General features: G+C 38.7%; 1 protein-coding gene across 1 annotated transcript; it reads left to right on the top strand.

Moving 5' to 3' along the window:
- Nucleotides 1-15,573: 15,573 nt before the first annotated feature.
- Nucleotides 15,574-20,256, top strand: TFPI2 (tissue factor pathway inhibitor 2). The gene is made up of 5 exons (XM_001168275.7): nt 15,574-15,708; nt 15,980-16,162; nt 17,077-17,265; nt 18,874-19,044; nt 19,409-20,256. The coding sequence occupies exons 1-5, from the start codon at nt 15,621-15,623 to the stop codon at nt 19,483-19,485; spliced, it is 708 nt and encodes a 235-aa protein (XP_001168275.1). The 5' UTR covers nt 15,574-15,620; the 3' UTR covers nt 19,486-20,256.
- Nucleotides 20,257-20,522: the final 266 nt, after the last annotated feature.

Here is a 20,522-nt window from a genome sequence, read left to right as displayed (position 1 = left end):
TCCATTAATTCCCTAAATCTCTAGAGTATTTAACCTGGTATTAAAAGGGAACCATATAAAAAGTATCACTATAATTTCATTATAAATAATGGATTGTTTAAATGTGTACCCGTAGAATGGAAATATAGTAAACAGTCTTATTAATCAGAAATAAACTAGCGTATTACTTGTGAGTGTTTTTCCAACAACACATGAAATTTGCCTGTAACTGTCACAATGAATCTGGTAACAATGATGAGAAAATTTAGCAGGCTAAAGGGGACATAGCAAGTCTGATCTACCAATAACCTCCTACTAGAACAGACTCTTTCTTCTGTCCTCTTTGCAATTCCTCTTCTCCCCAATTAGACCAGTGAGTAATGGGGAAGAAGACTCAATAGCTGGAGATAGAACTATGAAATTGCCTGGGAAAGATTTCAGTGTAGCCAAATGGCATTGTACCTATAGTGTCTCCTCCTTCTCCCTAGTCCAATTTTTGTAATGAAGTATTATTATAAAAGTAAGTGTATTTAGATCACATACTATTTCAGAGAACAAAATAACATTGTACATCTACATGAAAATGCTCTGCTAATAATCTATCAGCAATTAACTTATTTCCTTGAATTTAAATGGTGTTTTCATTTTCAAAACCATTGAAGGAAGATTCTTTCCCTTCCCAGTCTTAAAATACCTTGTTCTTCTCCAGATAAGTAGTAGTTTAAGAATTTTTTTTTTTTTTTTTTTTTTTGAGTTGGAGTTTCGCTCTGTCTCCAGGCTGGACTGAAGTGGCGCGATCTCAGCTCACTGCAACCTCCGCCTCCTGGGTTCTAGCGATTCTTCTGCCTCAGCCTCCTGAGTAGCTGGGACCACAGGTGCGTGCCACCACGCCCAGCTAATTTTTTTTATTTTTAGTAGAGATGGAGTTTCACTGTGTTGGCCAGGATGGTCTCGAGTTTAAGATAATTTTAAGGGACAAATGTCTACATAGGCCAACATAGAGGTAGAAAATAACACACTGTGGGTACTTGAGCCCAATGTGTGCTATGTTTTTATTTTTGCTATTCTGTTCTTTAAGAAACACTATGACTATACAAAGGTTATTTCTTCCTGTATAAGCCTGTTTTGCATTTGGGAACCCAAATTTTATTCTCATCTTCCTTCCCAGTCTTTTAGACTAAATATAAAACTTCATTAAGTATTTTTGATGATCATTTTTACCTTTTGACATTGTTCTTTGCACAATTTTTCTTCATTTTGGAAAACTTTTAATTCCTTTAGGTAATGGCTCTTCACACTCCAGTGTGTGCAGAAATCACTTTAGGAAACTCGTTAAAGTTATGAGTCCAACCTTAGAGATTCTAATTTAGTAGATCTTGTGTTGGGTTTAGAATTTCATTTTCTCTATTCCAGGAAGCCCTCTCATATACTTACCAACAAAATAATCATTTACTGGTACTTGCTAGCCATGTGACATTGACCAAATTACTTGACCTGCCTGTGCCTTAGTTTACAGGGAAATAGGGGCAATAATATTACCTACCCTGTAGATTTGTTGAGAGTATTAAATGGGGGTAACATAGGTAAGGACTTTGTAATGGCGTGTAGTACATAGCAAGCACTTGCACGTGTTAGCTGGTGTTATTCACTTTGTTGTGCTTCCAGAATTTCAAACTGTACTTTCTTATATGGCCCTTGCCATATAATATATGTGATCTTATAGGTGCTCTAAAGAAGATAGGTGATATTACTGATACGCTTAAAGGAGATCATGCGTACATAATTTGGCTCCTTTAATATCATGCATTCCAGATGTTACTGCCCAGCTCTCCTTTTTTTCCAGGGTAAGATACCTAGTCTGCAGCAGCTGCAGGTGTTGACTGTCAAGGGCAAACCTTTTGCTCAGGTTGGCTCTTGTCTGATGGGCAACACTTTTCCTGATGATGCCTGGGAGATTATGCTCCCATCTGACCCCTGAGGTTGACTTGGAGCAAAAGGCTGGCTAATGTGGGGTCCTATCAGCCCAGCCCCCTTGCTTCTGGGCTGAAAAACTTTGTTGTAACTGAGAAACTTCCAGAGCCTTTCCATGGGTTTAGAATGATGCTAGACTTCTGAAACCACTTTTGACTAACTTCTCCTCTTGCCCTAGCCTTACTCCTTTAGCAGTTTCTCCTGAGAGCTTGCCCTGGAAAACTTTCTTACCCAATAATTCCTGTCTTAGGCTTTGCTTCTAGCAAACCCAACCTAAGACACAGTGAATTTTTAGAGCCTTTACAAGGGAGGTCATACCTTGCATGACTTTTACGTCCTCATTACTTTCTATTGTTTTGTATATTGTTTGGTATATAGAAGAGATCAGGAAGTATTGACAAAGTCACCTAACCTATGTCATATGCATTTACCTAAACATAGAAAAACATCCAATTTTTCTAACTTCATTTTATCAATAAATGATTTCTTAACTCTAAAATGCTGTGATTCACCATGCTCAATAATATTAAACATTTAAAACACTTTATTTAGGGCAAACATATTATTAGAAGATTCTAGAATTCTTACCAAATTTGATGGCACAGGTCTTATATGAGAAAAAAAGAGGACCAAAATTTTCACTTATTTCAAGGACACAAAGAAGAACAGTGAATATTGTCTGCATGGAGATTCCAAATGTTTAGTGTTATATTGAAGTCAATGGTTCAAATAATTCAAATTTAATATCATCTACTTTACTCCCTATTCCATTTTGCAGATGAGGCAAAGGCATTCCAGGGAGTTTGAATGCCCTAAATTAAACAATGAGAGGCAGTGGAGCTGAGGTTACAATACAGGTGTTTGTTTTTCATTCCAGCATGTCTGAACTGAGGTGTTTTTCATTCCAGCACGTCTCTCTCAAACTAGTGTAAAGGAGTGGATTTCTTTCTTCATACCCCAGAATTACATAGAAAGTCCAGAAATAGCACTAAAGCTGCCCCTCATATTCTAAGCTTTCAGGTTGGTCCACTTCTCCACAAAAAAGTCCTAAGAGACTAGGTCAGATTATTATCCCTATTGCCAAACATCCCCACCCCAACTTTAGTCAAAATTTAAGGGGAAGAGTGAAGATCTATAGACAAACAAGCTAAGACTGCTATTACAGCCAGCCTGGGGGAAAGCATACCCTAGTTAAGGAGATGTTTGCCCTTTCACTTCTTCCTCCATCCTGCACTACCATCAGAGTATCTAAGGTCCAATAAAAGGCAGGAAGAGGGTGGGAGTGGGGGAAGTATTTCTGAGTTGTATCCCATCCATAGATCCCTGGTTCTCAATGGGGGCAATACTGCCCCCTAGGGGCCCTCATGAAAATATGTCAGCTTGTTTATAACAGTATTCCATAATTTTTGTGGGTATGGATAAGGAATGTCAGGTATCTTGCATTTTCTGGGATCCTGCAGCATAAGATGAAATGTGACACATTCAGCATGACTGTCAGATATGCCAGGCTTCCACATATGCAAAAGCCATATTTATAGTTCTTTGAACCTTGAAACTCACTTCATTTTACATAGAAACAAAATATTTTTCTTGGTTATTACATACACTTTTTACAATAATGCATATAAATAAAAGGAAGACCATTAACCAATAATTTTTGTTTCTCTTTCAGAAAATCATATCACTCTATGTAGGCATGGGCTTGATATATGTGTATCTATTCTCGGCTGCTATGTCCGTGGTAATTCTATACATAAATCTATTTCATTATGTATAGTCACGGTGAATATTTTCATATTGTATTTAGTCTATATAATTTGCTGATTTTTTGTATTTTATAAATATAATTTAGGTACTGTGATGGCTAATACTGAATGTCAACTTGATTGGATTGAAGGATGCAAAGTATTGATCCTGGGTGTGTCTGTGAGGGTGTTGCCAAAGGAGATTAACACTTGAGTCAGTGGGCTGAAAAAGGCAGACCCATCTTTAATCTGGGCGGGCACAATCTAGTCAGCTGCCAGTGCAGGCAGATTAAAAAGCAGGCAGAAGAAGATGAAAAGGCTAGACTGGCTTAGCTTCCCAGCCTACATCTTTCTCCTGTGCTGGATGCTACCTGCCCTTGAACACCTGACTTCAAGTTCTTTAGCTTTGGGATTCAGACTGGCTTCCTTGCTCCTCAGCTTGCAGAGAGCCTATTGTGGGACTTTGTGATTGTGTCAGTTAATACTCCTTAATAAACTCCACTTTATATATATATCATATATAGTCATATATATATGATATATATGATATATATAAATTAAACAATTAGTTTAATTATTTAGTTAATTATTTAGTTTAATTACTAGTTCTGTCCCTCTAGAGAACCCTGACTAATACAGGTACCATACTGATGGGTTTGGTGAGTTTTTGTTGAGACAGGGTCTCACTCTGTCACCCAGGCTGGAGTGCAGTGGTGCAATCACTGCTCACTGCAGTCTTGACCTCTCAGGCCCTAGTGATCCTCCCACCTCACCTCCTGAGTAGCTGGGACTACAGACATACGCCACCACGTCCAGCTAACTTAATTTTTTTTAAATAGAGATGGGATCTCGCCATGTTGCCCAGGCTGATCAGGCAAGAAGAGGGCGGGAGTAGGAGAAGTATTTCTGAGTTGTATCCCATCCATAGATCCATAAACTTACTCCTGAGCTGAAGTGATCCTCCTGCCTTAGCCTCACTATATTGATGGTTTTAAACAGGCCATTACAAAATACTTCTTGTACAAATGAGACTCTGGATTAGATGAAATTCATGGTCATAGAGCCCCAGAAGTGGTAGAGGAAATGTACATTGTCTTGACTTTTCTTGGTCTTAAATACTAGAATGAGTTTTTATTAGCCAAATATGACCCACAATGATGATATCAGTTTAAATGATTGTTAAAGAGTAGCTACTCATTAGGAAATGGCAATTCAACATAGCATAGTTGCTGATGCAATTTCTGTAAAAACATAAGTCACTTTTAATGCTTACATCTCAATACATTGAGCATTCTCAGAAAACATTGTTGCATTGACAAAGTGTAAAAAAGAAAGTTAGATATGCTTAGCAATGCAAGCACATCATGGAGGTCATAAATAGAAGGGTAGGAAGCTTCCTTAAATGTACCACGTTTTAGTGTTTGTTAAACACTTTGGGAAGATAGAACTCTATAGAGTAGGTTAAGTATCTCATGATGTCTTTCAGAGCTTCCATTACATTTCTTGCTAATTTATTCTAGAATTAAAATGAGCTGAGGTAAAGTTAAAAGGCCACCTGTTTTTTTTTGTTTGTTTTTACACATTATCCGTAAGTGTATTTTGAAGTAGAAATACCTGATAAATAAAATATTTAATTTATAAAGGGCTAGCTAGATAAGGGAGAAATTATTCAAATTATTTAAAAAACTTATTTGTTTTTATAGAGGATTAATTACAGATTCTTTGAAATAGCAATGTTGCCAGCACACTTTAATTATTTGATTTATAAACATGTAGTTTGACATGAAACTATATTTATACACATGTAATTCTGTCAATTTTTCAGAAACAAATCCACTGTATTATGCACAATAAACTTGTAATCATATAGATGTAAACTTACTTATTCTATACTATTCTTTTTTATCCTGAGATTTTACTTGGCATTATAAAAAGATAACAGCTAAGAATTTTTATTGAATACCTATTGTGTGCCAGATATGATTCTAGGTGCTTGAGGTACAGCAGAGGGAAATGAACAGAAGAAAACCTTTCCCCTCAAGGAACTTACATTATAGTAAAGGAGACAGGCACTCACAAAGGTACAAAAGAAAAATATACCAAATTTTGATTGAGATAAGTGCTAAGGAGAAAAATAAAGCAGGAAAGGAGTAAGAACAGTGTTAGCAATGTTTCAGTTACAGAGAGGATGGCCAAAGGAGCCCTTTCTGTTGACAATGCTACTTGAGTGAAGATCTGAGGGCTATGAGAGTGGGCTTTGTAGGTATCAAAGAGAAAATCATTCTGAGGAACAGCAAGTACAAGCAACAGTAGACAAGTATGAATATAAGGAGCCCAGTGAATTCAAGGGAGAAGTAGTATATGAAACCAGTGACCGTATAGGTCTTACAGGCCACTGTGAAGACTCTTGCTTTACTCTGAGTGACTTAGGGAAGATTGGAGGATTCTGAGTAACAGAGTGACATTATCTATCATATAATTTAACAGGGTCACTCTGGCAGCTGTTGGAGGCTAGCTCATGGGGGCAAGGGTGGAAGCAGAGAAGGGGCAATTGCAGTCAAGGTGAAATATGAGGGCAGTTCAAACCAGTGTGGTGCGAGTGGAGGTGGGGACAAGTGCTGAGATGCTAAATACATTTTAAAAGCAGAGACATCAGGATGTGCTGACTGATCAGATGTAGAATGAAAAAAAAAAAAGAGAAAAGAAAAAAATCGAGATGACGCTATTTTTTTTTTTTTTTTTGCCTGAGCAACCAAAAGAAGGGATTTGCTGTTTCCTGAGATCAGAGACTATAAAAAGGGAATACCAAGTCTCAGATACTTGTTAGCCATTCATTGAGTAGGTGGTCTGGAGTTTAGGGGAGAGGCCAGAGTTGGGGGGAACCATGAGAACAGCGGAGATCACCAAAGGTAAATAGGAAAGAGAAGAGAACAAAGGACTAAACTTTGTAGCACTCGAAAGTGAGGGAGATGAGTTGAAATTTACAAAGGACAGTGAGTTTCCTGTCCTGAGGACTAAATGGGTTGATATTAGCTATTTTGGAACATTCATCATGTAATAGACACTCTGATAAATACTTAACATGCAATGCCTTTATCTCCATGAATCTACTCTTTTTTCTCTCTTTCTACCAGCGCCAATAATGTGATAGAAGCTCAAATAGTATTCATTTATTCATCAAATATTTATTATGTAATTACCATAAGCTAGGCACTCATTTGATCGCTTGAGGTTAAAGCAGCAAATTCAGCTTTCTTATTTCTTGCCGTGTCCATAACTCCTCAGTATATATCATTTTTTTTCAGTTGAATTTTTATGGTCAAATAAAAGGTAGTTTTACTTATTTTTTTCCAACTGGTCAGGTTGATCATAAATTTTATCATAGTTCATTTTTTGAAAGCCAGTTGCTTTTGTATCAGTTGCTATTTTATTACATGGATACCATTCTTTCTCAACATGTTAGCTTATTTTCAAGGTGCACGTGACTTACAGACTACCAAATATATTCTATGACAACTCACTTTCTTTCCCAGAACAACTCTGTTTCTCTGTTTCCACTGTGCCATTTGAGTTTTCAAGACATTTGTAAAGAAGAAGGATAGTGGTAATAGAAAGTCATTGGTTTATTTCACAGATGTTCATGAGAGCCTACTTTCCAGGTCTCATTCTTGGCTCTGTGACATAGTGGTAAATAACACAGGTAAGCTTTATGCTCCCACAGAGCTTATGTAACAGTGAGAGGATCAGAGTAAAACATGCATTTTTTTACTTGTTTGATATACTAAAGGTACTCCAAGTTCTGTGTGGGGTTAAATGGGAAACAAAGGTGAAAACAAGGAGCTTAGGTAATGGTTCCTCAGAAATTGCAGACCTGAACTACATTGGCTGTTGTGGCTATAAAGAGACATGAGTAGATTAAAAATGTGATTTGGCTGTCATCCCAGCACTTTGGGAGGTTGAAGTGGGTAGATCACCTGAGGTCAGGAGTTTGAGACCAGACTGGCTAACATGGCGAAACCCTGTCTCTACTAAAAATACAAAAATTAGCTGGGCATGGTAGTAGGTGCCTGTAATCCCCACTGCTTGGGAGGTTGAGGGAGGAGAATCGCTTGAACCAAGGAGGCAGAGGTTGCAGTGAGCTGAGATTGCGCCATTGCACTCTAGCCTGGAAAACAAGAGCGAAACTCCGTATTTAAAAAAAAAAAAAAAGTGATTTGGAGGTAGAATTGAAAGGACTGTTGATGAATTGCATAATTAAGCAGTGGTAGCTCTCAAGAATGACTCCAGAGATTTTGCCTTGAGAATCTAAGTAGAAGGGTCATTTACAGAAAGGAGGAAGACTGGGGATATATAAAAAAGACTTCAGTTTAGGACATAAAATGTTTGAGTTTCTATTACACATTCAAGTGAAGATACTAAATAGACATGAATGTCTGAAATTTTGAGAAAAGATCAAGACCACACACAAATACATGCGTATGTATGTGCATGTGTATATGTGCGTGCAAGGTTTATATGTATATGTATTTGAAATGAAATCAGAAAATAATATGGTTAGAAAAGAATTCTCAGGGTTGAGCCTTGAGTCACCTAGCCTTTAATGGTTAGCCAGAAAAGGACAGATTGATTGAGAAGGAGCAGTCAACAAAGCAGGAAACAAACAAAATTATGTGGTGTTATGAAGACTGAGAGAAAACATTTAAAGAACGAGGAAGTATTTGTCAAATACTGAAAAGAATTTAGATAAGATGTTAATGGAAAATGTGATGTTGGGTGATTTTAAAGGACAGTTGCTTTGGGTGTCATATATTGAGAGGTCTAGTAGCACGTGTCAAGTTTGCTCTTGACAATAGCACTTCCTGTTCTTCCTCTTCCCAAAAGGAAGTTTAATTGGAGTGATCTGGGAAAAACAGGAGATGAGGAAGTGGAGGAAGATAGTAGAGGTAAAATTTTTGATAAATTTGGCTAGAAAAGGGAGCAGTAAAGTGGGAACACTAACAGGAGAAGGATATAGAGTCAAATATAAATTTTAACTTTGGGTTGAAAAGTCAGAGACAAAGCATTCCAGATGGAAATTATTAAAATCTGGGTGTCTTTGCCAAAGAGTAAGAGGGGGCAGAGCTGATGCTGTTGAAGAGAGGAAGGAGTAAAGCCATTGAGAAAACAAGAGAAAAAAGGATGAAGAGCAGTAGACAAGGGATTGGTCTCAGATAGGTCCTGAACATTACTTCCATTGTAAGAGAAAGGAAGACCAAAGATACCTGAGATTCAGTTGGCCAACAGAAACAACTAACTCACCCTTCCCTGGCTGGTTCAGAATATGTAGTCGAGGTTAACATATTCAACTCTCTTCTAATGTAAACTTTTCAGCTTCACTCAGTTTTTCCTCAGCTAATAGTCAATAAGAGAAAACACATAGTGAGAGTCCTAGGAGATGTGTGTTCCTTTCAAACTTCAGCTATTGCCTCTTCCTGCCCCAACTGGCAGATTGTCCCTCATGTGTGATTTAAGATACAAAAGCTTTTCAACGTAAGCCAGAAAAAATGAGCATTTGGAGAGCATATGGCACTGCAGTAATCAATGTATAACTAACACGAGATTTTGGCCACTTTATAAAAAGACAATATATTTGAAAGAAAATGTGTCTTTACATTTGAAAGGTCAAGGTCCATTACTTTCTGCTAAATATAACCGTGAAAATGAAGACTTTAGTGATTAAATTTCTCAATCCTCTAATCTGATTATCAGTTTTGGCAGCTGTTCTTCTTAGAGCATTATGGCAATGTATTTAAATTGTAGCTATCTGTTTGCCCTATGAATGAATTATGAACTTTATGTTTGCATAGAAAAGAAAACTGATATAGCGCTGTCCAGGTACTGAACCAGGGTCATGAAAGTATATATAAGCTTGACTTTGGCCTCTGTTAATGTGGAAAAAAAGACTGTGTATACAGTCAGTGAGACCAGGGGATCAGGATTTAGACTGCCTGTGCTAACTGAATAGCTTTGGGAAAGTCATATATCTATCAAAAGTTTCAGCTTTCTCATTGCAGAGTAGGGAGAGTAACGTATCTCCCTCAAGTCGTTATTGTGCGGGATTTAATGAGCTAATAAATTCAAGGCACAATGCAAACTTTCACTGTTATGTCCACTAGTATTGTGATTGCCAAGGAGATTTCCACATGATATACAGGGATTAGGGGAACATTCCTCTTCCTTTCTCCACTCTTGATGTGCCAGAGGCTTAGTAACCCAGGGTAGAATTTTGGCTAGGCAGTGAGGCAGCATTGAATTGGGAGGTCTTGGATAAAAATCATCTAAAATTTGCCATAATCTTCTGGATGCCATACACAGTTAAAGATGTAGCAATCTGAGTGAGAGAAAAGATGGTCTGCATCGCAAGTAGACATAATGACACTTGAGGGAATGTACATCCAGGAAGTAGAGAAAAGTGGTTTCTGAGATTCTGCTCCTCTAGCAGAAGGCAATACTTTGTTACAACCACAGCACCTAAAACAGCCAACCAAAACAAATAGATGAAGGAATGAGTCTCTGTATTGCATAGGCCTAGAAGATATAGTGTCAGGTATGTTTGCATAGAGTGGATTTTATTTGGAATTGAGCTTTGCCTACCTTTTATTTACTTCCTCCTCTATAATCCTATACAACCTAGTACATATTTTTGATGTTGTACTAAGAACATTGTAATGTAACTGGGTTATACAGTGTTCATTCATCTACCCTATTATGTTATGAGGTCCCTCATATTTGTATCCCAAATGTCTAGCATAAAGTTTGTCACACCTCAAACATTTAATCAGCTCCCTTTAAAGTAGATTAATGAAGGAATGAACACAGTAAGAGACACGTTATATACCCTCATTATCTCTTTCTTTCTAGGGGGAAGGGGATTCATAAAATTAGGCACAGAGGATACCCCATCCTTTCATGTGGCTTCATCTTATTACATAGCACTCTCAAATGCACTCTGTGCCTGACAGAGGGTGCATTAGAATAAATGTTTCTTACATGGCCCAGCTGGTTAGAAAAATACCTAGTTGGTGAAGGAGTTGCTTAAACTTTAGCAAAACCCTCATGACCATTTACTGCTCAGAAGAGATTAACTGTCTTTCTTAGCAGATGTGTAAACTCATTAGTGCCAGCTGGACTCATTTCAAGTTTTATTTTGGCAGGGCTTAAACTAAGAGGCAGCAAAAACTGTCTTTGTTTATTAAGGAGTTATCAGTGTAACTCCTTAAATACCTATGTTACATAATATGTATCCCCAAATCACTGGGCTCAATTAATTCTCATCATTCACTCATAAGCCAGACATGCTACCTCTCTCTAAGGTGTCAGAGAGAGGAAGACCATCTGCCACAGTCCATTTCTTAAATTCTTGGTTCACCTACCGAGACGGCAGGGCTCTCAGAGGATACAGTATCATACTCAAGGCATGGGAGGGGCTAAACAGGTCAAAATCAACTTCATTTGCTGTGGGGTCCAGGGGTGTGGTGGTGAGAAAGATCAGAGGCAGCAATCTGACACATGCAGAGGCGCTCCTGGACTCACTGCAGCTTTTGCATTTTTAAATTCTGGTATTTCATATTCTGCTTTAAGGTCTTGGTATGGTAGAAAGAACTTAGGTCTAGGTGTGATAGAAAGAATATAGGACTAAGAATCCAGAACTGTGGATTCTAGTCTCAGGTCTGCCAACAACCGTGGCAGGTAAACACGACCAGATGCTTAACCTTTCTAGATCTCAGTTCACACTTGTGTAAAGTGAACATACTTATAGTTCCATTCAGCATTCAAATTACAACAACTCCATGCCTTATTTTCACAGAACTCCAGACTATTTTGAGCCTTTGTCTTTAGCCACAGACAATTTAATTGTCAATTGGTGTAGCAATGACAAATCAATCTGGATGACTGTTTTTCCCAGTTATCTCTAGCCTTGCACTTCCTGTTGACTTTGGACAAAGGAATTACTTTCCTCAGCCTTGAGGCAGCATTTTGGCCTAGACACTGGATTAAGGAGATAGAAGTGCTATGACATCCCTTTGGAGGCTGATTGTGGTGGTCATGTTGCTCCTTCCAAAATATTCTAAATGTAAATTCAGTAACGTCAAAGTAGTCTCCAGGAAATTTAGATTACCCTTATATTGGAAGATGTCTTTTTCATGGATATAAAAATACTCAATTATTTATGCAATTAAGAGGAATACTTTTTTTTGTAATAACCTGGGTTAGTAATCGCAAACTTCTGCCAATTCCACTTCTTTAATTCTCCTTTCTCCATCCGTGGTCATAGAGGTTTTAAGGATGCACCCTGTTTGGCATAGAAAAGTAGAAGGAAACCAGCATTTCTAGAGCATCTCTCGGGACTGATTCCAACCTGCATCTACAGACCACACCACAGAAGGGTGAGAGGCCTGTTTTTGCCCCCCTCCCATTTCCACTACATGCCTTATACAGCAGTCCTGAGTGGGCTGAGGATTCTGCTCTGAAATCCCCTTGAAGCTCATTTCCCTAGAAGAGACTACCAGAAAGTGTGACAACTTCATGGGCAGAGAGGTGGTCTCTGAGCTTAGTTAAGAGAAGAGCTGACAGGAGCAAGGCCATGGGCTTTAATTCTATAAGGCCATTTCATGTTGCTCTGTTTCCTGATGGGAGTGTGATGCTCCATCTCAAAATTGTGTGCCAAGGCTCTCAATGGGAAGTAGGATATGGGATGATCTGGATGAAGTTTGTGCCATTGTGTGAGGGGCTAAAACAATATCTTTGAATGCATAGGCATTTTCCATTTAAACCTCATAACACATCTGCGAGGTAGAGTTATTATGTCTATTAGAAAAGGAAACTGAGGCTCAGAGAGTTTTAAGTAACTTGTCCAATGTAGCAAGGAATAAAATCCAGGTATCCTCTGAATTCCAACTCTATTTTTCCATGGCACCATGCAATTTCCAAAAATGTCTGTCTTGATTCAAAAGGGCTAATCTTTTTTTTTTTTTTTCTTTTTAGTCAGATTCAGAGTCTCACTCTGTCATCCAGGCTGGAATGCCGTGGCATGACCATAGTTCACTGCAAATTCAAACTCCTGGGCTTAACCAATCCTTCCATCTCAACCTCCCATATAGCTGGGACTACAGGTGTACACAACCATGCCCAGCTAAGTTAAAAAAATTTTTTTTGTAAAGATGGAATCACACTATGTTGCCCAGGTTTGTCTCTGACTCCTGGCCTCAAGCGATCCTCCTGTCTCAGCCTCCCAAAGTGTTGGGATTACTAGCAGAAGCCATTGTGTCCAGTGGTTCATTTTTTTTTTGTATGAGCAAAAGATAATCAAAAAGTGTCCAGCACCTGAGAACAAAGAGAAATGGCAGTAGTCAGTGCTCCATGAAAACTGAGTATCAGTCCTTGAATTTTATTTTAGTCTAGTTTAAAGATATATTTAATTTTATTCAGAAGATAGATATAGGTAAGTTTGAAGTTGAGTCAACTTTTCTCCTGAATATGATTCTCGGTAAATGAGTGGTAAAATTCCCTCCCCTAATAATATTTTGAAGGAACTGGGAGGGTCTAATCTGACTTTACTCTGAATGTGTCATTCCAAAACTGGCTGTCTGTCTCAGTGGTTGGTGCATTAGAGCCAGCTCACACAGATTTTGGCCATGGGGAGCTCTGGCTCTTGGAGATCTTTTCCCACCTCAGCATTCAGTGATTCTGCAGTGGCAGCTTGAAATTGACCTTAGTGAGCACATTTACACCACAGAAATCAGTTAACTATACAAAGCATCCCCATCCCATTTTTTTTTCCCTACTGGAGAGGTGATAATTAAACATTTATCCTTATAGTTTCAACTATCATTCTTAATCATAGACATCTGCTAATCAAAGCTGACAGCATTTCCAGATCAGGCTGGTTTTCCTAGGACTGTGACCTTGTAACATGACATCAGAATGACTGAAAACTGGCACAAGGATATAATGTGCAAAATACCTCAGATTATTAACCCACTTTGAGCAAGTGTGTCCTATACTTTTCAGGGCTTCCTGAAAACTTGAAAGAGAACTTCTGTAAACTACCCCCAGTATCCTCAGAAGTCAAGAATAATTATTTACTTGAGAATGTTGAATACAACAAGAGAAAAGGGGAAGGGAAGACAAGTATATTAAAATGTCTTCAAAAATATCTTTAATATTTTATGTAAAATTTCACTGTAGGTAATTGTTTGTATTTAAAAAAAAGTGGATCACAAGCTAATATGTCAAAGGAACAGGGAACTTTAATGGATGTACTGACATTAGGAAATGTGTGGGAATACACTGATCTGGTCAAATCTTCAGAACTCCCCAAGGCTATCTCTCTGGGCTGCTATGGTTCATCTCCAAAAACATAGATACATACAAAAACATAGCTTCATACATGCTTGGTTGGGGTGTAAAATGGTACAATCATCTTGAAAAAATCCTTTGGCAGTGTCTAACATTTCTAAGTATTTTATCCAAGAGTAATAAAAATTGCAGGTCCACACAAAGCAGCTTTTTTCATAAGAGCCCCCAAACAAACTAGAAACAACACAAATTCCAGTAATAAGACATTTGTGATATATTAGAATATTACTCAATGATTTAAAGGAACAGACTATTGATACACACAGCAACATATTTATACATTGTGGGATATTCATACGTTTTGGTAAATTCATACCTTGGACTACGCAGGAATTAAAAGAGACTATTGATGCAGTGACCTGGGCGTATCTCAAAAACAGGAAGTGTGAGAAAGAAATACTACACAGTGAATACTTTATAATTCCGTTTATATGAAATTCAAGAATAGGCAAATCTAATCTATGGTAATCGAAATGAGAAGAGTGTTTGCCCCTGGCCTAAGGATGGAAGGATTGATTTAGGAAAAAGTCTGCAGGAGCTTTCTGGAGTGATGGAAATGTTCTAACTCTTTTTTCTTCTTCTTCTTCTTCTTTTTCTTCGTTTCGAGACGGAGTTCCACTCTGCCGCCCAGACTGGAGTGCAGTGGCGCCATCTGGGCTCACTGCAGCCTCCGCCTCCTGGGTTCAAGCCATTCTCCTGCCTCAGCCTCCCGAGGGGCTGGGACTACAGGCGCCCGCCACCACGCCCGGCTAATTTTTTGTGTTTTTAATAGAGACGGGGTTTCGCCATGTTGGCCAGGCTAGTCTCGAACTCCTGATTTCAGGTGATCTACCCGCCTTGGCCTCCCAAAGTGCTGGGATTACAGGCGCGAGCTACCGCGCCCAGCCAAAATGTTCTAATTCTTTATTGGTGGTTACACAGTTGTCAAAATTTATCAAACTGTCCACCTACGATATATTATAAGCCTGTATTAAATGTAAATTAGAACTCGATTGAAATCTGTGTGTATAAATATAAATATACACTTATTTACATTTCTAATCTAATCTGAAGGTCCATTGCAACGAATCCCGCTCCGCTCTGACCCAAGAACTCCGCACTTTCTCTCCACCAGCCCTTCAAATACCTGAACTTCATGCCTTCACGAGGTGGATTCCGGCTTCTTTACAGCGCAATCACTAGCAGGTCATTTCCGTCTAGCTTGCAGATTTCCCATTACTGACACAAACGCTCCCTCAGGGCGTCCCCGTCTGGACTACAGGAGAAAGTTTGGGAGGCAGGTTCAACTTTTCAACTTGGCGGGGAATTCCTCTCCCTCTTACACAGTTTGCAGCGCGGGGGCGGCGGGGTGACAGTCCCCGTGCATGAATCAGCCACCCCTCAGGCTCCGCCCCGGCGGGGGTCGGCCGGACGCTCGCCCCGCATAAAGCGGGCACCCGGGCCGCCTGGAGCAGAAAGCCGCGCACCTCCTCCCGCCAGGCGCTTTCTCGGACGCCTTGCCCAGCGGGCCGCCCGACCCCCTGCACCATGGACCCCGCTCGCCCCCTGGGGCTGTCGATTCTGCTGCTTTTCCTGACGGAGGCTGCACTGGGCGATGCTGCTCAGGAGCCAACAGGTATCTGGCCGCTCCAGGAGCCTCTCTCCCCAACCGGCGGAGAGGGCGCAGCGGGCCATGGGGCCCCGTGTAGGCGCCCTCCAAGCCTCGCTTTCTCCAGGTCCCTGCCGCGCGCTCCGCTGGCAGGGGGGACTCGCTCCCAAGTTTGCACTTTCTCTGCAGAGGCCCCTCCGCTCGGAAGGGGACAGAACTCCCCGGGATGCTCTTTCCTCCTAGGAGCTACGCCTGACCACTTTCCCTCTCTTTTGCTCTCCTTCTGCCCCTTCTTCAGGAAATAACGCGGAGATCTGTCTCCTGCCCCTAGACTACGGACCCTGCCGGGCCCTACTTCTCCGTTACTACTACGACAGGTACACGCAGAGCTGCCGCCAGTTCCTGTACGGGGGCTGCGAGGGCAACGCCAACAATTTCTACACCTGGGAGGCCTGCGACGAGGCTTGCTGGCGGATAGAAAGTAAGTGCCCTGCGCGCACCCAGGACTCTCGCGCTCCTTGCGCCGGCGGCTGGTAGCAACTTCGCCAGTTTCCCACGTCTCGCTTTCTACAGGAAGTTTTAGCCTGGGTTTTCTCAAGTGTTAAGCAAACCTCATGGTTTTCAGTTTCTTAAAATTAATCACAAATTTACAACCACTAACACATTTCCTGTCTCCCAACTGACATTGATCATAATTCAGTGCCTGTGCGGACTCAGGGAAAGATTTGTTCCCTCACCATGGGGTATAATAAATGCAAGAGAATAACGTGTTAGGTACAACGTAAGTGCTTCTCTGTATTTTTCATTAATTCCAAACCTATGATTTTTATCTCTCCTGGAGTACATCATTTCCTTCTGTCAATTATCCATCAATCTGAAATATTTTTAGTGGATTTTATTATTGAAGTGTGACTTAGCTCATTAAATAACTCTACTTTTGTCCCGATACCCAAACGTGTTGGATTAGTTGCGGGATATGGTGGAGATTCATAATACTGTTATATTTTAATTTATTTTTAATTTTTAAATTATATCGGTTAAGGCCTGTAAGAGAACATGGGGCTTTTCCATTCAAGGAACTGTGCCAGGGGAAAATGCGTATTCATATGAATAAGCTTTGATTCACTGCATATGTACAATCAGAGAACACCCAGAGAAAACAGAGAGTCTTTCTACTGAACTTGAAAGATACGTCACAGCTGAGTCAGCTCTGAATACACTGTTAGAAAAAAAAAAAAAAGTAAATATCTGGATTCATGGGAGTATTCTGGGTATTTACTATCCCAACACTAATACAACTTCTCTCCCCCCACAAAATGTTGCTGAAAATACAGTGATGGTTTAATAAGAAGGCTACTTTTGACTAACATTGTTCTATTACCCTCCTTTTCCTAGAAGTTCCCAAAGTTTGCCGGCTGCAAGTGAGTGTGGACGACCAGTGTGAGGGGTCCACAGAAAAGTATTTCTTTAATCTAAGTTCCATGACATGTGAAAAATTCTTTTCCGGTGGGTGTCACCGGAACCGGATTGAGAACAGGTTTCCAGATGAAGCTACTTGTATGGGCTTCTGTGCACCAAAGAAAAGTAAATACGATTTTTATGTATTTCTATTTCACTTTTTTGAAAAGACATTTGGGTGGAAAAAACTCAATTTGATGCGAAATTAACATGTGCATTCTCATGATTTCACATTACTTGACAAGTTAGTGACTTGTCAAGTTCTTAGGACTGGAAAGTGACAAAGCCATGATTCAAATTTTTGCTTTCTGCCTCTTCTGATTTGTTGTTTTTGAGACGGAGTCTCGCCCTGTCGCCCAGACTGGAGTGCAGTGGCACAATCTCGGCTCTCTGCAACCTCTGCCTCCCGGGTTCAAGCGATTCTCCTGACTCAGCCTCCTGAGTAGCTGGGACTACAGGCGCCCGCCACCATGCCCAGCTAATTTTTTTTTTCTTTTTTCTTCTTTCTCTTTCTCTTTCTCTTTCTCTTTCTTTCTCTCCTTCCTTCCTTTCTCTCCTTTCTTTTTCTTTCTCTTTCTTTCTTTCTTTCCTTCCTTCCTTCCTTCTTTCTTTCTTTCTTTCTTTCTTTCTTTCTTTCTTTCTTTCTTTCTTTTCTTTCTTTCTTTCTTTTTTCTTTCGACGGGGTGTCACCGTGTAAGCCAGGATGGTCTTGATCTCCTGACCTCATGATCTGCCCACCTCGGCCTCCCAAAATGCTGGGATTACAGGTGTAAGCCACCACACCCAGCCCTGAATTGTTTCTTTAGAACTATTTCTCAGCTACTCAATTTATGCATAAAAGATTAAAGTATTCATTAATGAATGTTATGATCTCAGATTTGTACACAATCAGTTATACATGTGAGATAGTGGAATATATACAGAATTAAGATGGTGAAACTTGAAAATTTCTTTCTAAAGTTTTCGGTTAGATTTCTGTATTCTTCAGTAATTGCAAATTGCAGCACAAACATCTCCACACGTTTCTGTCCTATCCATTTGTTACCTCTCCCACCACCACCCCTGAATCCTTGAAATGATAGTCTCTTGTGTAGTATTTAATGTTTGCAGAGGGAGACAATACAGGCATTTCCCCCAGACACAGAGATTTTTGAAAAGTTCAACAAACAAGGAAAACTTGCTTTGGCAGAGAATTTGATAAAGCTTTATAGCTGTACTGTGTTGAATATGCAAAATCTTGAGTTAATGTGGTGATGGTTACTGTGGATGTTCTCTTGTTTGTGTACATATAAATGTTTGCTCCAGTGGTTACCTGGAAATTAGTATGCATATATTATTGATTAATAATGGAATGAGAGCTGTTAAAAACATTAAAGCAAAACTACCAACACGACAAAATTTACCAAATCATGCCACATATTGTCCTTGAAACTTACCCCATTTTTACCTAACCATATCTGGTATTTGGGTTTAACTTCTGTTTACATTTAAAGGATACAAAGATGTAGCTTCAGAAGAAATTCTATCCAGTTTACAAAAATTTAGAATTACCAAAATATAGCATGTAAGCTTACCTGCAATTTGAAGCACATCTTTTTAAAGGTTCAGTATGATATTTTGGATTCAGACTGAGGCTTCTATGGGATTAGATTTTCTTCAGTTACTTCAGTAATCACCATAATTTAAAAATTCTGGTATTATAACATTTCTAATTTTCTTCTCTTTTTTATAAAGTTCCATCATTTTGCTACAGTCCAAAAGATGAGGGACTGTGCTCTGCCAATGTGACTCGCTATTATTTTAATCCAAGATACAGAACCTGTGATGCTTTCACCTATACTGGCTGTGGAGGGAATGACAATAACTTTGTTAGCAGGGAGGATTGCAAACGTGCATGTGCAAAAGGTAGTGAATGTTTTCTTATTCCACCTTTAGATAAACTTTATAAATAACTTATCAGAAAAATTATATTTTTATTTATCCATTTTACTAATAGCAAATTGCCATTTCTAGACTACTTCTACATAAGTATCTCCGTAGTGTTAATCAGTTTTGTCAAAATGCTTTTACTGGCTAGCTGCAGTAGACAGTAGCTGTATCTTCATATCTTAAAGGTAAAATATTATTAACTGAGTGTATAATGAGTTTTGACTTCACAGTCCTTAAAAATAAGATGAAGTGAGCTCAATAACCTTATCAGAAATAGTGATTTATAGTGAGCCTACAGACTGGAGATGTATGATTTTCATTGTTGTTTTATTGATTTTAGCTTTGAAAAAGAAAAAGAAGATGCCAAAGCTTCGCTTTGCCAGTAGAATCCGGAAAATTCGGAAGAAGCAATTTTAAACATTCTTAATGTGTCATCTTGTTTGTCTTTATGGCTTATTTGCCTTTATGGTTATATCTGAAGAATAATATGACAGCATGAGGAAACAAATCATTAGTGATTTATTCACCAGTTTTTATTAATACAAGTCACTTTTTAAAAAATTTGGATGTTTTTTATATATAACTAGCTGCTATTCAAATGTGAGTCTACCATTTTTAATTTATGGTTCAACTGTTTGTGAGACTGAATTCTTGCAATGCATAAGATATAAAAGCAAATATGACTCACTCATTTCTTGGGGTCGTATTCCTGATTTCAGAAGACGATCATAACTGAAACAACATAAGACAATATAATCATGTGCTTTTAACATATTTGAGAATAAAAAGCACTAGCAAATAAAACTCATTTTGCATTTAAAAGTTGGATTATATTTTAGTCCCAAGAAGACAAAGTCGCAGATTAACAACACTTTAAAAATATTACTCCCATTTTATTGTGTTAGATTGCAGTACAATGAATGAATAAGGGGATTTATTTAAAAGATCTTAACTTTCTTGACTGATTTAAAATGCTAATCAATTTATTAAAGCCAGAAATGTTCTCCTCTGGGAAAGCAATTTCTATCTATTTATCTACCAATCCCCACTCACATGTATATGTTTGTGTTTACATAGAGATAGATGGTTTTAAGGGTTTTCCTATTGTTAAATTATTTCCTAAGACATTGTGGGTTGGAGACCACTAAACTTATAAAAAACCAAGGAAAGTAAAGTTTTTCAAATGTTTATACTGTTTAAGGTGTTTATTTATATAAACCATGCATGAGAAACCATGCATAAATTTAATAATTTAAATTTCACCAGTAAATTATCATTGATTAAATATGGTCATTCCAATGAAATAGGTTTTTTCTTTCTCTGTAATAAAACAATTTTTCTAAATTCTTATGTTTTCATAGCAAGATTGACATATTTAATTACAAATTAAATATGCAAAATTACAAATGCGTTTACCTTTTGCTTGAACAATCTTTCATTTAAAAATTTATCCC

Source organism: Pan troglodytes, chromosome 6, assembly GCF_028858775.2.
Source record: "Pan troglodytes isolate AG18354 chromosome 6, NHGRI_mPanTro3-v2.0_pri, whole genome shotgun sequence".
In the NCBI taxonomy this organism is placed as follows: domain Eukaryota; kingdom Metazoa; phylum Chordata; class Mammalia; order Primates; family Hominidae; genus Pan; species Pan troglodytes.
The sequence above is the reverse complement of the archived record's forward strand: the minus strand, read 5'-3'. Positions and strand labels throughout refer to the sequence as shown.